The following is a 17,676-nucleotide window of genomic DNA, read 5'->3' on the forward strand; positions in this document are numbered from 1 at the left end:
ATTATACCACAACAATTTAAATGAGTTTTTGGTAACAGACAGCAAAATCTAATTATGATTTATGAGATGAGAGGAAGATTTACCATGAAGAAAGAGAACTCCTTTCCTTCTTTAGGGGGGTTGTACACTGCCAAATCTTGTTAACTAAAATATTCACTGCATCTGTGAACACAATGGCAGTCTGTACACATACATATCACAACATGCATATTAAGGCCAATCCATAACATAATTACCTTGGGGATGCACAACAACACGGGGTTGTACAAATGATGGCTTCACCACTTCAAACCACCAGAACAATTCTGCCATGAACACCATGTAATTGCTCTACATGAAATTAAAAAAAAGATGGAGAGAAATTGATGTTAGAACACAAGCCTGCAAGTAAACAGATTAAGCAGCATTTGGGAGATGCCTGTGTTTCATCCAGTTTGCAATCTCCACTTATTTTACAATCTCCAGTTTTTTTAGAAACAGAGACCAGTACAACTGATCTGTAGCATCAATACCTAACTTGACCAGACTGCAACCAATTGGGTTGAAATGTTTCATAACAAGCATATGCTCAAGCCTGATGTCTTGCAGGGAGGGCAGAGAGGAGCAGGATGGGTGGAAAAAAATGCCTGCCAAAGATCTGCCATTTTCATTAAAAAACAGCAGTGAAAAGCCCATTGCAAGGGCAGATAACATTTTTCAGAGATTTTTAACATGAAAAATATGGTAGCCATTTGTTTTAGAAGTTGGAATCTGATTTTGGCTTGTAAGTATGTGCTTTTGTCACACTTGTGAAGTTCTACCCAAATTTACAATCCTTTAAGGCAAAATAAAAAACAGCAGCAGAGTTTCTTGACTGCAGGTTAGAACAAGGTTTTAGCTCCAAAGGTTTATGCACTGCTGATATGTATGTCCCTACTGTATGTTCCCGTTACACAGCTATAAAGGACACATTGTGGGAGCCACCAGATTAAACACGAGGGAAAAAACAGATGAAAAGGAAAAAAACAGCTGGTGACAAACTGCATCAACAACAACAACAAAAATCAATAGAGGAAAGCCAGGCAGGAGCAGTTGTTTCTGCTGCAAGAACTTAGGAGGAGTGAGAAAAGCCCAGAAGGTTGTTGACTGTGGAGGCTGAAGAGGCCAAAGCTTCTGCATCTTCAGTGCCATTTCATATCCAGAAATATCAGCTGAAGGAGGTCAGCAAACATCCAGTTTTGAGCTAGCTCAAGCAGGTGCACAGACCTTTGCCACCCTTCTTACAAAGTCTGAAGATGTAAACAATGCTTATACATTAACCTGGGAAACTATAATTACACAACTTTTTGTTTCAAAGAGTTTCTTTCAAAAATTCAAAGCAAAAATGTCATTCTAATTCAAAAACAAACCACAGGCATTAAGGGTAAGAACATAATTTTAAAATAAACAAAATATTTACTAAAAAACCTTTGATAATAAATGAGATAATTTCAATTCTTCATCAGTATATTGGAAAACATAATTTTCAGTATCTGTTTCACACTTTTGCTTCAGATTTATTTTTCCTGAAGATTTCTAACATAGATAAGCCTATACTCCAGCAAAAGGATACTCAGACCAAAAGCTACTCCTACATGGTGAAGGGATCAGGCAGATGTTTCATAGTTATTACACAGAAGTTATAAATAGAATAGGAAAAACCCCATCGCTGTTTATTCAGCTTGGCAGAACTGAATGAGGAAAAGTGCATAGCAGAATCTTTTCCATTCAAGTAAATGTCAAGCATAGCATTTCAGTACCACACACTGATTTCATTAGGAAGCTTAGACCAAGAAAAAATCAGATGTACTTCTCAGACAAATATGATTTTTAATACTACAATTTCAAAATATTATAAATTCTCTCTGAATATTTTCTCCTCCCCCTTGCCTCTCCTTGAACTTTCATATTTTTTACTTAAGTTTTAGTAAAAAATTAAATAATAAAATGTTCTAATCATAGCTTTGTACCCATCCAAAATAATAATTCATTTAGATACTCCAATTTCTCACGTTTATGTTGAAATGCTGTGTTTCAACAAAAAACAGACACACAATAGTGCAACTATTTCATGAAGGACAGGTATTCATTCTGAGAATATCTCCTCTGTGGTCCTGAGCTGCTGCAAGACAGTTTGTTTTTCTAAAGCTACCAAAGCAGTATTTACTGAACCAAAAATGAAAGTGCTGCACAACCCACTGAGAACAGAGGCTGCTTTAGATGTCTGATGGTGAGCCATCATGATGGAAATCACGTTTTCTCACGGGTTATTTTTAGTCTGAACAATCGAAGGGAAAGTCTGATGATCAGCAATAATTTTTTTAAAAAAACTAGCAGTGGGTCTGTAGTAACACTGCTATCCAGGACTCAAAAGAATGTAGATATGATTTCCATAGATTTTTGCCTTGATTACGGTGACAGAAATTCTAACAGCTTGCCATATGATTATCACATGCACTTACACTCAACAAGATTTTAACAGTAATAAAAACTAAGAAAGCTCTGAGCAGTCCAGGCTGGCTGAACAGCAGATGGCAGACTTGCAGCTTCAGAGATCACTGTTAGTTGAACATTCTCATTTAATTTAATCTCATTTAATTTCAAACACTTCAAATAAATTATACCCTCCTAATACCTATAGGTTTTAGATCTGCATATTTATAGAATAACCACAATATCAAACACACAAATGATACATATAATTTGTCATCAGTTTTGCATCCACTAAAACTGGGTGTGAGAGCAGCCACAGAAGGTTTTAGAATTTTTTTCAAAATGAGCATAAAATATACTGTAAGATTTTTACCATGATGCACATTAAAATCTCTGTTCAGTGGGCCAGGAAAGGTCACGTCCAGAGTAAGCCCACAGCTTTGTTATACAAGTGCCAATGTAAATGCTTCAAGACTGCAGAAAACTGGAGTGTCACAAGCTGTCTCGAGAAGGCCAGACTACAGCTGTGTGTGATCCAAACACTACCAGTTTGTCCTCTGTCCTGCCACAGGCTAATAAATGCCACAACAAGTCAGTTTTCAAATCCACTGTGCCTTGTTTTAGACCAGAACTGAGAGGGAAGAGTGGCTGATTACAGCCACTCTAACATCAGTGAAAGCAAACCACGCTGCTTCCCTTTAAATAATGACTCAGGAACATTTGGTCTCTCTCAGGGAGAAACTGTCTCAAAAAACTGTTCCCTGGTTGAATCTTACTTTTAATTCCTGATCCTCAGTCGTTTGAACCCAGCCAGATGGGAATGAAATGGCTGAACTGACTCCCACCATACATAATAAGTGCCTCACCAAGCACAGCCAGCTGCTCTCCCAGGTCCTTAAGGGGCTCCAGTTGCCAGTTCAGGCTTAGGTGAGCAGCCTGGCTGGGAGTGGAAAGGAAAGCTGTGCAACACGTGTGGACATTGTGCAGCCCTGAATTTCTATCTATGCAATATATTTCAACACTATTTTTCACACCTCTGGTGCTGATTACAGCCTCTGCTTTTGTTATTTACAAATAAACACTATCAATATTACATCAGGAAGTACAAGTATTCCAAACTGCTCAAGTGCAATAAATATTTTTTAATAGAAATCACAGAATGACTAGGTTGGAAGAGACCTTCAAGATCATCAACCCTTCAGATATCATATACTCCTGTTTAATTCAGCAGCAGGAAAAAAAAAAGAAGTTCTGGATCTGAATCAAAAAGGATTTGACAGTGCAAATGTTTTTGCTGCCACTCTGGTTAGTAATCAGGTGCAAAAATAAGGTATCTATTCCACGTGCTTGGTTGTGATTCTGCAGTTTGGAGTCTGGCCCACATCTAGGTCAGAGGAACGCCCTTTCAGCCAAGACACAGCAATCATCTCTCAGATTTGCGTCATTTGGCATTCTGAAAGCTTTCATTCTAACAAAGATGCCTTCTGCATGAGCTTGGGTGAGCAGACTCTAGAGATCTCAGCACAGAGCTGCCAGAGAAGCAGCAGCTGTGCTGAAGGACGTGCAATCCCCCCTGCAAGAACCACGAGGCTGCAGAGCCCCGTGGCCCTGCCGAATGCCCAGGAAGCCACACGCTCAGAGCAGCAGGACTCAGCCAGCTCCTTACAGGACCAGCAGTTATTACAAGCAGATGAAGATTGTATGTATATACACACCCCAAGGGACAAATGGAGCCCTTGAGAAACTTTCTGCACCTGCTCCCCAAAGCCACTGATAGGCCACTGTGAGCCTCTGCTTCTCGGAGACCACAGGGCTGGGCTCCATCTCAATGAAAATGACTCTGTGTGTATGTGTGTGAACTCTGTGAGCAAATGAGTGCTGTGTGTGAATGGTTATCTCTGAGTAATAACTGAGTCAGGCTACTGATAATGACAGTTGAATTAATTAAAAGTGTTCTAATAGTGTGATCTGAGTCTCACCATCAATCCTCTATCAGCGAAGAGAGAGTGTACAACATGAGTGCATTAAATAAGTAGCAGAAATGTAGGATCACTATTTAAGAAAGCAAAACACAAACCCACACATTTGTAAAGGCTTGGGTAAAGGAACACTTACAAAATACAACAATTAACAAATAATGCAATGCCAAGTTCCTGTGTAAACTCTCAAATCATGGCAAACACCAAATGATTCCAGCCGTCAGTCCATCCCCTCTTGGACAGTTAACCACCTAAATGACTTGTTTTTAGATTTGAAGCCTCTGGCCATACTAGAATAAAGTGGCAGAGAATGATCTGAAATTATCAAGAATATAATCAATTACAACCAAAGATGTGTTTTTTAACTCTTTTAGAAATAATTTCCATGTATCTCACGTGACAAAGGCAACATGTGAGATGTTTATTTTAACTCTTTCTCTTCAGTGACCATACAACATCCTGATAGTAATTATGCATTCCATTGAACAACCAAAGTACAACTGCTACCTATCTCCAATTAAATCACAGTGCTAATCAACTGCTGGGACAAAGCAATAAATAAGTCTTTAGGGTTCTGCAGGGTGCTTCATACTTCTTCTGATGGCAGCTTATGCAAGGTTTTCTATCTCTACAAACTTGTTCTTTGAAAAGGCAATACAAGTGCATGTCAAGTCACAATAAAACAGCTCCTTCAGCTCGATGTACTTTCCCAGATACAGGTGAAGAACAAGATACTTAAAAAATACATCCTGTCTGAAGATAAAACTGCTTACAGGAGAAGGGCAAAAAAGCAATCTGCAAAAAAACAAACTAAAGACAGACTCAAGATTTCTATTATTTCCACTTGTTAAATATGCAGGGAGAATTCAGAAAACATTGTGATTATTTTTATGTAATCACTCTCTACTTGTGTTTGTCTGTCTCAAAGGAAAACAACCAAGAACCAGTATGGTCCCCTGTTGGTGCCTCAAGCATCCATGGAATGTATTGAAATGTTTTTTTCTTTAATATCAGTAGCCCTGCCTTAGTAAACATCTTATGAAGAACTTTACAAATGTATTTTTCTTAGAGAAGAAGAAATAGGCAATAAGGAGCAACAAAACTTTCTGCTTCCTTTGATTATGACACATTAAAGCTGTCTAGAAATCCAGACAAAGGTTATTTCTCCTCTGTGCTAAACCAAAACTAAGCCAACAGTTTCATCTGCTGGGAAATCTCAGAGCCTCTCTCAAAGACTTAGGATGCTTAAGTGAAGTCACTGTGTTCCTGTGATTTTGATGGAAAAACTGAAATCAAGCAGTGTCACCTTGGTCTGGTGCTGCACTGAATTTCTGCATCATATCCTATCTCTAACCTCCCTTGATTTAATGCACCAGGACAATGCAGAGTGCCCTGGGAAGAATTTAAGGTATGTAGTTTGTGCTGCATCACTTAAGAAGAGGTTCTGCTCTCTTCCTTCTCAAGAACCAGCAGCAAGCCAGGATATCTACTGTAATTTCTAGGACCACACAAGGCACAGCACTGTAATTCCAAAAACTCTGCTGTTTTTCTTTTTCTTGAGGCTTTTTCCAGTAAGATATCAGCAGTTGGTATTTTTTTACTTCTTCTGTCACCACTACGAATGTAAGAGGTTTTTAAGCCAAAAGCACAGTGGCACCTACTGTGCAGTATGAGCCACTCTGAAAACAGGAATTTCTACTGATTAACAAACACACACCTCTACAAATAATAAGACTTCATACTATGTACATTTGGTAGGCTGAGATGAGTAGCTTCCACAAACCAGTGTAACTCAATGCAATATTTAAAATATCCATTCACAACACAAGTTTTTTTAAAGTGACAATAACATTCATTGGAGAATAAGCACATTTATTAAAACTTACTCTACTCAGAAGCACTGGAAAACTAAGGAGGACCTCCTTTAACAATGAATTTATTTTTCAAGCAAATTAATTCTTAACACTGGGAAAACAGAGTTTACAGCACTAGCTGAAGTTTCCATGCCAAGTTTTAGAAGAAAAACTTGGCAGCCTTGCTTTGTAGCATTTACATCTAAATAAGCATCCATGCCACAACAGCTTGTAAAAACATGATCACAAAAGGGCTTTCTCAGATCTAGAAATACTCTAACTCTTTGAAAGAACTCTAAATCCTGTCTAAAAGCAGTGTTCAGAAACAGCAAAATCATCAAGTTTAAAGTGTAAAGCCTGATGCATTGGGATATTGACAAAATATTTACTATATTTTGTTTTTTTTGTAATTGAAGCTTCCTAGTGCATATTGGTTTGAGAAACAATTCAAGCCGTTACTATAAAAACGGAATGATTAATTGTCACGAATCAAAACAAGAATAATCAATTGCATTTATTCCATGTATCTGTAAGCAGAGAGAAACCATCACAGTGCAGTGAAGGAGTCCTGCTCGAGCCCACTGAGTGTGGCTGTAGGACAGGAGGTGCAGCCAAGGCAGACTGCAATGCAGCAGACTTCACCAGCACGGAGGTAGATCCCTGCATGTGAAATTTAGCAACACCAAAAGCTGCCTGAAAGCACTCACTACACAACTCTGCACCCACAAAACAAACCAGCAACAGCTAAGTAGTCTAGACTTAGGTCCTACTGCCCTTACTCACCTGGCAGCTCATTACTTATTTGAAAAGGATTGGGTTCAACCCTACAGCAGACAACAAAGCTGTATGCAAGCTCTGGCCTCTGTGACTCTGCTTGTGAGATTGCTAGAAAATCATAAAAGCAGTGAAATGACCCAGATATTTAGAAACCAATTACATCCCATCTGCAATGGATATGCTGACTTCAGAAAAATAATACTTCATTCCCTAAAGGCAAGCCAACAAGAATCTTAAGCAAATTAAGTGTGTTTTATATAGAAGAAAGTCCTGGTGAAACATAATAATGAAAAATCAAAATTACAATTAGGCAAGAAATCATTGAGTTGCTCCTTTTCTTTCTGCACAGGCTTAAAGAATTACAGAATAATGTTTTATTTTCCTCTTTCTAAAAGAGCAAAATCTTAGATTGATGGAGTACACCTAATTGCTTATTCAAACAACTGTATTTGTTGGAATTGTGTTGCTGCTTGTATTTGGGGCATCAAGCTATTGGTTGTTCTAAAAATTTAACTCAGAAATTAACTCAGAAATTTACACTTTGACAAAAGTAAAAGAGCTTTAAGATTAAAACACATGAAATTTTGTATATAGAAATGAGTAAGAACAGTGAGTAATCATTCCATAAACAAGTCCTCAATATTTCCACCCTTTGTTAAGGCCTTGATACATTTAAACTAATGCAGGTCACTATTACTTTTCAACAGAAATCCTGCAGATTAAAGACTTCAACTATTAATTAATAATAAAGTGGGAAATAGTTTTGCACGGAATTGAAGTATTTACACATCCTTTCACAAGTGCTTTTTAAAAAATTCTTTGAAATTACTAGAAAAAACATAATGGCCAAAAGAAGGTGTTTTTTTCATTCTGCTGAAATTTGTGTCTTGCATGCTGTGTCACAAGAGAAGCCATACAGCAGCAGACTATAGAAGACTAAACATATTATTAACAAAACAGTTCTGTGGATGTTGCTTGCATTTTTATTTAATTGTTTTATTTTTACCTTTATTGAAGAAGCTGCATAGAGCATATCCTCAAGACTGAAATGGCAACACTGGTTGAGGTATTCCTGACAAAATTCTTGAATCAACTGTAGATTATACAGGCTGTCAGCCAAAGACATTGTATCCTTCAAACAAATATCTAAAAAGGAAGAAAATAAGCAAATATTAGATGCAACCACAGATTTGCAAAAAAGTGCTTTTTGGCTTTTACAGACTCAGGAGCATTAACTGGATAATTTCAGACATCATTTCTGCCCCACCCATCCCCACCACAGACTTTTATTTTTCTAATTCAGAAATGAAAGAAATTATTAATTATCGTTTTATCTTTGCATTTCTAAATATTTAGATATTTTTGTAAAATTTAATTTTGTTTTTCACTGTTGAGAAGTTAATTTGTTTCTGTTTTGTCTTTTGTGAAAATGTAAGTTATTCTATCACCCCAATTATTTCCATGTAATGAAAAAATACATTTAATCACTAATATAATATTTTTTATAATTAGATTTTCTACAGAACAATGGCAGTAAGAAATAGGCACATTTTTGCATACATTTCTCTATCCATATTAGTTCTTTGTCTTTAAACAAGAACCCATTTTAGCATCAACAAGGCTGAATCTTCACAAAAAACCAGACTGGTCTTAGGTATTCTTTTTTGTGGATCGAGATGTTTGAGATGAGGTTTTCCAAGGAGCTGAAGGCTGTTACATGAATTATCCCTCTCTGAAAGTGCTATTTAAAGACAAAGAAGTGGTGGCTGTGAACAGACTTGTGTAGTTGTACAGTATTCTCTGACTAGTATTTAAGCCCAGATAGCCTCTGTTGTCTTTTTGTAGCTGCTTCTTGGAAAGGTAAGTAGCAATGATAAGTCCCATGAAAAAAAGACAGTCCTGTTAAAAAAAAAAGGACTGAAGAAAAGAATTAAATATACTTCCAGAGCATGCATCAGATTTTATTCCTAAAGCAACAATGTATGGCAGAACTCCACACAAGTTTTGAATTGTTAAGGATAAAAGGTTACTTCATAAAAGGAATCGACTTTGATCCCAGCAGGATAAGGATTCCCACACTGAAGAAAATCAGACATAGTCCGTAATTCCAAATCCACAGATGATGATCAATAGGAAAAAATGTGTGACTAAACTGACTGAAAAGAGATTAAATTCAGAAACGCAAAATGTGAAGTCATACATTTGAATCTAATACAATTCTGCTGTGATCCACTGACTGAAGGTGATATGGAGCAGGGAGTTATCAAGTATTAGTGTAAACGTGTGCCTTTGGCATCATGCAGCTGTGGAAAAAACAAACCTGATGCAAAAACCTATCAGAAAATTCATTTCCAGCAGTGACAGAGGAGCACTAAACAAAGCAGGAATGGGATGTCAGTCTGGATTTTTCTGTATGATTACAGCCCTCTGCAGTCAAGAACAGTGAACCCAAACTAGACAAGTTGCAGAGGAAGACTATTGAGGATAACAATGAGAATGGAAATCCACTTCAGCAAGGGAGATTGAAAAGGCTTGGTTCAGTAGCCTGGGCTAAAACAAGTGGAAGAAAACAAATCAAAAATGTGAACAGCAGATTAGAAACTGTTCAAACCAAAGGAAACTGCTGCAGGAACAACAAAGGCATGTAAGACAGGTTACATAAAAACCAAGAATGAAATTTAAAATCATGTTAAAAAAAAGGAACAGTGGGTAAGAAGAGTACAGATTTTCAACAGTTTGACAGTTTTAAGATAGAACAAGATAGATTCAAGAAAGGGATTATATAATTTTGTACAATAGTCAATGTCTTGACTCAGTGGGAATCCTTTCTAGTTCTGTATTCCTTCAAGGAAACCTGGATTTGAAAGTGAAATGAAGACTTAATGAGAAGAACTGAACTATTTCAGACTACAGAGAACCCTAGAATACTTTTTTCTTTTTTGTTAATGCCTTTTAAAACATTTTTGCATATGTATTTTATTACTTGTCTTCTTCAGTTTCAGTACAGAACCAAATCTCAGTAAAATTCAACATGCATCAAAAACTCTATTACCTAAGTACAGGGAAGATGAGCAAAATCTTATTAAAGTGTTTCCAGTTGCTTTGAATTTACTTCTGAGACAATGACATGCACATTTGTATCTTTAGGGAAGATGACGCCAGGACACCTAACAAGAATATTAAAACTAAAGATCCAAAGATGACATGTGCCTGGCTCTGTTCAAAGCCAGATGCTGGAGGAAGGTGCTGGTCACGCAAGGCACACAAGACCTTTCAGAGTGTCTGTGTTCTCAGCCATGCTGGAACAGGACAGAGGCACCAGGTGTTACCACAGTCAATACCACCCAAGTTCTAACTCTTCCCTAATCACATATAATAGTAAGCATTTGGCTGCAGTGTTTATGTAAATTCAAAGTTCTATTTATCAAAATTCTCAAGCTGCAGAAGAAAGGTGAATGAATGCATCTTTGTGCCTTTCATCTTCAATGCCTCCTGTGCTGGAAGCTCCCTATAAAGTGGTTGTGAATATGAATTCCAGATTTCAGTCCTTAGCAAGCTCTAAACCCTTCTTCATATTCCTGTATTTCTAAGGATGTTTCTGTATAAGTGTTCCCACGACATCAAAGGTGTCATAGAAAGAACCCAGGCAGAAAATGATGGGTGTTAGCTGCCAAGGCATTCTACTCTTAGCTCTTGGTTGCCAAGAGGAAGGTATAACTTTACCAGGCTTCTGAGCAAAAGAACGAGATGAAGCTGCTCATCATCACAGACAATTGCTATTATAGAACAGCATGGCAGCAATACATTCTACACTATACATTTTTGGTTATTCTATAAATGATCCAGGTATGTCTCAGGCAAACTAAAACCCCAGAATATAGAGCAACTATTTGCCATGCAGCGAAGCTATGCAGAGCCTAGCTCTAAACTCCTCTAAGTTTTATATCTGTAACTGCTCAGATGCACAAAAAGCACTTATGCAGCTTCAAGAATAAGAGTTTCGCAGGTAGTTTCAAGTACGTTTATTTAATGTGGCAACATAAAAGCGTGCACACCAGGGAAGGACATCTTGGCTGCTTTTATTTAACTGTAAAAAGAAATAGGCACAAAGTTTATATTAAACCCACATTCAAATTATGCCTGCTATATACTGCATTTAAGCACCTTCCTTCACACAGGTCTCAAACACAAACATTTAAACTTTTATGGCCATGTATACAAGTTGAGAGACACGCCAGACATACCCTCCAGTTTAATGATATCTGGACAGTAGAAGTGGATCAGGGCTGCTAGAGCACAACCATCTGTACCATCCTTCAGCAGATTCTCCACCAATGGAATGCAGGGCAGCTGCTTCAGCAACGTTTGCTCCTTCCGGTAACGAGCCTACAATTTGAAATGGAGCAATTTAGAGAAACAAAGGCTCTGAAACATACGAAGAAACAGAGTCATACTGTAGGTTTTACACTGTTAGTGATAAGCAGTATTCAAGAAATAGCTGAATATTCTCAGTATTCTATTTCCTAAAACTATTCATGCCATGCTACATTTTGAACAGGATAATATAGTATCTAATATTCTAATATCTAATAATTATCTTAAAAATAACTAAGGGGAAAGGAACAATGCTAATACTGAGCTTAGTCTTCAAAACTACCAAGTTTTGATGATCTCTCCGTAGCACACTAAACTAAATAACATTCTATACCTTAATTAAAATTTAGCAGTCATTATACAATCAAAAATTATCTGTGTGCAAACACAGTGAGACAAGTCCTTAGCTACTGCAACTTCAGTTTACTGTCAAGTCACATGACTCTGAAGCTAACACACCTAAGTATCTTGTCCAAAATCTTATTCATACAACTGACTTATTGACAAATGCAGAAACACGGAAATCTGCATTTGATCAACTCCATTTTTATTACTAGATGTGTAAGCAGTCATAAACATAGAGAAATATTAATGGTCAACAGTTATGACCATGCAGTGATCCAGTAATAAATGGAAGTATTTCAACAAATCCAGTCAGCATATAAAGAGATCCTTAGGTTAGAATATCAATATGGCATTTATCTGTAGTGAATATATTTTCAATGGGTTGTGGCTGTTTTTTGTGATAAGAGAGGAGGGCTTACTGAAATAATGAACCTAACATCATTCCTATTTTTTTTTACTTCTTCCTGGGAAAACAAATGGAGGTCTAAGAAAGTGGTATCGATTTTAATTTGTTAGTATTATTTACCAAGGCCTTTTTAAAACAGTAGTGAAGGGTTACTGCTGTACTCATACCACAGAACTACCTATGAGCAGCAGAGTGTTTCTGAGTTATTCTTATGCTATTTAAATGCATCTATACACACTGAACTGCAAGTCTCCCTGTAGGGACTCTCAGAAGTCTTTGTGGAAATCACTCTTCCCAGCAAGGCTAAAACTGACTGTTCTTGCCTCCTACTCTCCACCTTTTGGCTGTGCTGGAGCAATTACTGATGGGAGTGTACCAAAACCATTGGTCCAGCTACAGCAACTCTCTCCTCCTGTGTTTCTGCAGTGAATGAATGCACGAGCACTCATGCACGTCACTCATGGATGGAGGTTTTATGGAGGGGTAGGAATTGTTTAGGCCAACTGTGCATGCAAAAAGGTCTGCGGAACCACAGACTAACCCTGAGGGCTGTACTTACTGTCACTGGATTTCTGTCAAGGATCATATGGCATTATTTTATTGAATGTCAGTGTCCCCTAACTGGCCTAAGAACTAAAAGCCTAATCTGGCATCGGCAGCCACATCAGTTCTAGAAAAATAAAGGGCTTGTGCTTGGCCCAGAGAACTTATATCTCAACTAATTAATATTTAAAAAACCCCCTGAGACTTAGTTGTTACTTCATGCTTTTAGTGTAGTTGTATTTGTGTGCCCAACACACTTTATAAAAATGAAAATCCCATTTTTGTGTGCTAGAGGAAACATTAACACCAAACAAAAATCATGTTCCTGTTATGCATTATTAATATCCTTTTCTTCATGTTCTTAATACTCCCTAGTATCTCTAATAAAATAGGCCAATTATAATTGAAAGTTTAATCTCTCTCACTCTATGGCAAGCCAGTGACCCACTATTATGAAAATGCTCTAAGTTTCAAATTCCATGTTATTATGTCCCTGTATGTCCTCCTCAACATGACCGAAATTAAGTCTATAAAATACCACATTTTAATTATGATTATGCATCAATAATGGTAACAGATACAAGATACAGATGGACTGAACATCATGATTCTACAAGCTCTGTTTAATTTATAATTCTTTTGAATAGTATCTTTTAATGGAGCATTCAAAAATATTTGAAATTGACAATATAGTGGTGTTGCACAGTAAATCCTGTGAAAAAGTACACTGCATTTTGATGATGCCTTCACTGGCCTCATGAACAGTGCCCACCCATGCTAGAAACCGTGTCATATCTTTGAAGTGGACATAGAGGATTTAAGTCATTGTAGAGAATGCCAGGCACATTACTTCAGGAAAGATAAACTCATATAACTTGATCTGCTAGGTTCATTACTGTATAGCAGGCATCATGTTTCAATTTGGTTGAAAAGATAAAAGAAATTATACTGAAAAAACGAAAGACACTGGTAATTGCACTGCATTTTAAATAAACTTCCATTTGAAGAAACTCTTCTCATCAGCTGCAGTGTTTGCTACTAAATATATACATATATGCAATAATGCAAAAGATAAACTTCTACATTAGAAAGCTTTAGAGCTAATTGAAACATAAATGCTAATACAGACAGCTTGTTTCTGAAATCATAAACCATCCTGATTTAGCATCTTTGAGCTTATTCCACTTAACCTAGTCTAGGTATAGTCAAGACACTAGCCTAGAAATAAGGTCAGCTAAAGATGAACCAACAGCACACCAGCTACTCTGTCCTAAGTGCTTGTGTGTATACAGAGCTAATCATTAAGAATAAATGCTCTTACACATTAACTATACAGTAGATAACATGTTATAAATGTACTTATCAGAGTTTTTAGCTGCCTCTGTGCTCAGGAATATCTGTCACTATGAAACGTGCTCTATTCTAAAGGGGAGAGACAGAAGACTGGCTCAAGTGATAGAGCAGCCTGAGTAGTATCAGCAGCACTTGGGGTTTAACTGCATCTCTGCTGAGCTAACAACACAAAGTAACATAAATACCACTAGTTCAAGTTGTTTACAGATAACTGGCAGGCAAATTGGCGTTAGCTTCTCAACAGATGGAGTATTCTAGAGTTGAATATCATTTTTATGCAAAGGAAGATACTCACTAGTAAACCAACACCACAGACAAAAATGGAACACAGACATTCTGAAACTGTTTTCAAGTTACCTTACTTTGACAAAATAAGACAAAAAAATTTGTGATATCATGGTCCATCTTATATTTTTTCTGCATTATTCCTTCCAATTAGTTACACTCCCTTAACTCCAAACAAATTAATGGGCTGCACTGTGAAGAGCAGAGTATCTCTGTGTGTGTCACAACTGTAATAGATACCTTTACAGAGCAATTGCCCACAGACTGTCAGGAGTCTGAACACTGCTCAGCCTGCTGGAGACAGTACCTTTAAATTACTTTTCCAGACACAGTAATTTTTCTTGTAGCCTACATGCAACTGCCTTGTTGTTTTCAACTTCTTTTGCAATGTAAGGACATTAGTTATGGCAACAAATATCTGAGGGACTGCTAGATCAATTACTTAGAGCAATGACAGATGGGAATTAGTTCTTTGGAATTCAGATCAGAAGTATGCAATTCTGCATATACCTTAAGAGCTGTTTCCAGCCAAACCTTGCCGAATAAACAATCTGAATGCACATCAAGTGTGAATTCCTACTTGATAGAGGGAAGTAATGATAACCCCAAGGTGACACAGCACAAAGAAAACAAACTTTATATTACTGCAGATACGAAAAAGTATTTTTTATTACCTTTAGTGAAATTATAGTCTCACTAAAAGTAGGCTGCTTTGGGTCATTTTGTGTGGGCAGAGATTAACAGCAGTCTTAAATCAGCTGAAAAAATGGGGAATTCTAGATGAATGGTGTAATGATTGCATATGCTTAGAATAAATAAGATTTCAGATTGCATGTAGCACCAACAGTCAAAAGCTACTTCTGGAAGTGTCTTTTCAGAAGACAACTGGTATCAAATAGCACATGTTTACTGGAAGTTTATGAAAAAGTATTTTATAAATGTTCATTGGACAGGAGTTAATAATAAGTAGCACTGCCTTATACAAACCCACTGACTGCTTGAAAAGTAATTCCTTATCCAGCATCATATCTGACATTTCTTTTGCACAGATTACCTTGCAAAACAGGCTTCTGCAGGTATGCTCTCCTTTGCAGGGCAATCTCTTATAAAATTATCTCATACAGATAAATGAAATGAATGATTAGACCAGCATGACATGGACAAAGCCATTCCCAAAATAAGCAATTTGATCAAAGTGAAGCAGTTGAGCAAACTTACAGGAACCAGTTTCCAAAACCATTTGGTAGGAGACTTCAGAGGAAGCAGTAGGAAAAAAGGATAAAAGCAAAAAGCAAAGGAAAAAAAAAAAAAAGGAACATTTTATCAGATTTCATAAATTACTTTTATAAAGCAATTTTCTTTAACATTCTTGGTTTTGTATAACAGTGAGTTGTAATTTAATGGCAAGCATAAGTGCACTGTAACCTCTGCATATTGAGCTAATTAGCAGCAATAACACTGGAGAAATATGTCTGCACTCTTTGTAGATCAACATTATAATTTTCCCACATGAACAGCTAAGATTGTCAGATCAATGCAGTTTTATGAAATGCTTTCACACATCTAATTGTACTCTACATATGCAATCCGACTGAAGAATTCATTTGAGACTTGAAGTCATGATATCACAAGTATCAAAATGAACTCCAGCAGCACACATGGGGAAGCAGGGAAGCTAAAGCAATGAAAAAAGGGATAAACACACTGTAGTACAGTACACCCAACTGCAGTGAAGCTTGTGTTAGTTTCTTCAAGCCAAACAGTAACATTCAACAATATTTTTAAACAATCATATGACAGTTTTCAGGACAACAAGAGGTACAGGCAGTTATATTTTTACAATGACAAATCACATTAGCATCAGCTGCATGATGTGCAATGACCTGAAATGTAGATGGAGTTTTGACTACTGGCAGAGGAATTATCAGAACTAATACATAAACCTCTAAACTCCTACACAATCAAAAAAATACTAATCTGAAGCACACTGATCTTTTCTACACTGGCATAATACTCTATTATTAAGAATAAAAATATTATGTACCAGTACTATAAATACACACAGAAAATGACACCACTCCATTGATTTCATTGTAGAAAAATAAAAATCAAACCCACTACCAAAGTGCAGGAAACAATTTATTTTGTTTTTAATGAAGATTAATATTTTCTGGAAATGGTAAAAATGCAGTTTAAAACTACCACGGAACAAACTGCTATGGAACCTTATTATTTTATGTAGTTGTTAAAATGCTGTGCTCCTACGAAACCTTGAAAACTGTAGTAATGATACAGGGTCTTTATGGAAAGAAGCTGTTGTGCACTAATGGGTGTGCAGTAGTAACACAGCTATTCTCAACATCCTTCTCCTCCATTTCACTGGATTGTAGCACGAAAGAATCCCAAAGGCACTTAGAAGAAATCAACTACAAGATGCATATCAGTGTGTGGCTCTGACATTTCTGTGACACCCTTTACACAGGATTCAGGTTCTCTTAATCTCACTGAAAAACCGTCGGTGTATGGAAAGCCATGGGAATCTGAAAACAAATTATCCTAATTTTCAACTGCCATCAGGAACCCTATCAAAAAGCAAGGTTTTGGCTAAATTGGCTGAGATCAGACCTAGGCTGCCTATTATTCTATTTTACACTGACAGGAACATTGTTCTTGCATTTATCAAAGTGCAGTGTATTTCAGACCTGGGCTCAAAAAGTCTACCAATGTCTATTTAATGCTAGGCTCTTTGGAAAAAAGCACACATTCGTTTCAATTCTGAAGACCAGCTCTCCCTAACAGTAACAACTCAAAACTAGTAATCCAATATATATTTTTATTTATTTACCTGGTTGAAACTGTGATTAAGATGACTATGAATACGCTTCAAAGGGGTGAAAGACTTTTAAAATTTAAATTCAAACATACCATAGGATTTGTAAGTATACATTTTCTAAGGCCACATAAAGGAAAAGAGATTAAAGAAAAGCTGAAGTCTCTTGGACAACCTGGGAATTCAGTGGCTGTTGAACTGACACTTCAGATCAGCAAGAATAAATTTTTGCCCTGGAACTTCACAAGAATCAGTCACTATGAAACAAACTAAGCAGAGAATCCTGGCTGACTTATTCCCAATGTTTAAAACAACAACAACAAAAAATGAAATCCCACAAAACAACAAACCAACCAACCAAAAAAAAAAAGAAAGCTGAAAGAACAAAATAGTCCCTCAGGTTGAGAGCCTATGGTTTTACACCGTGATTTTTTTATCCCCCCTAACAAAAAGTTTGAAACATGGCTATGATAAATTTAG

The 17,676-nt window shown here is 36.9% G+C and overlaps 1 protein-coding gene across 4 annotated transcripts in view; it reads right to left on the reverse strand.

The window, feature by feature from the left end:
- Window positions 1–17,676, reverse strand: part of CAMSAP2 (calmodulin regulated spectrin associated protein family member 2) — an 80,867-nt gene that overhangs the window by 19,439 nt on the left and 43,752 nt on the right. For 2 of the 4 annotated variants that reach the window (XM_038143829.1, XM_038143830.1), the window contains exons 5-8: window positions 15,585–15,617; window positions 11,305–11,446; window positions 8,067–8,206; window positions 237–330 (exon numbers count right to left, since the gene is read on the reverse strand). In XM_038143829.1, coding sequence (XP_037999757.1) covers window positions 237–330; window positions 8,067–8,206; window positions 11,305–11,446; window positions 15,585–15,617 — 409 coding nt within the window. The remainder of the gene's footprint in view (window positions 1–236; window positions 331–8,066; window positions 8,207–11,304; window positions 11,447–15,584; window positions 15,618–17,676) is intronic. The other 2 variants (XM_038143832.1, XM_038143831.1) reach the window with 1 other exon arrangement.

Source organism: Motacilla alba, chromosome 8 (genome assembly GCF_015832195.1).
Source record: "Motacilla alba alba isolate MOTALB_02 chromosome 8, Motacilla_alba_V1.0_pri, whole genome shotgun sequence".
Taxonomy (NCBI): domain Eukaryota; kingdom Metazoa; phylum Chordata; class Aves; order Passeriformes; family Motacillidae; genus Motacilla; species Motacilla alba.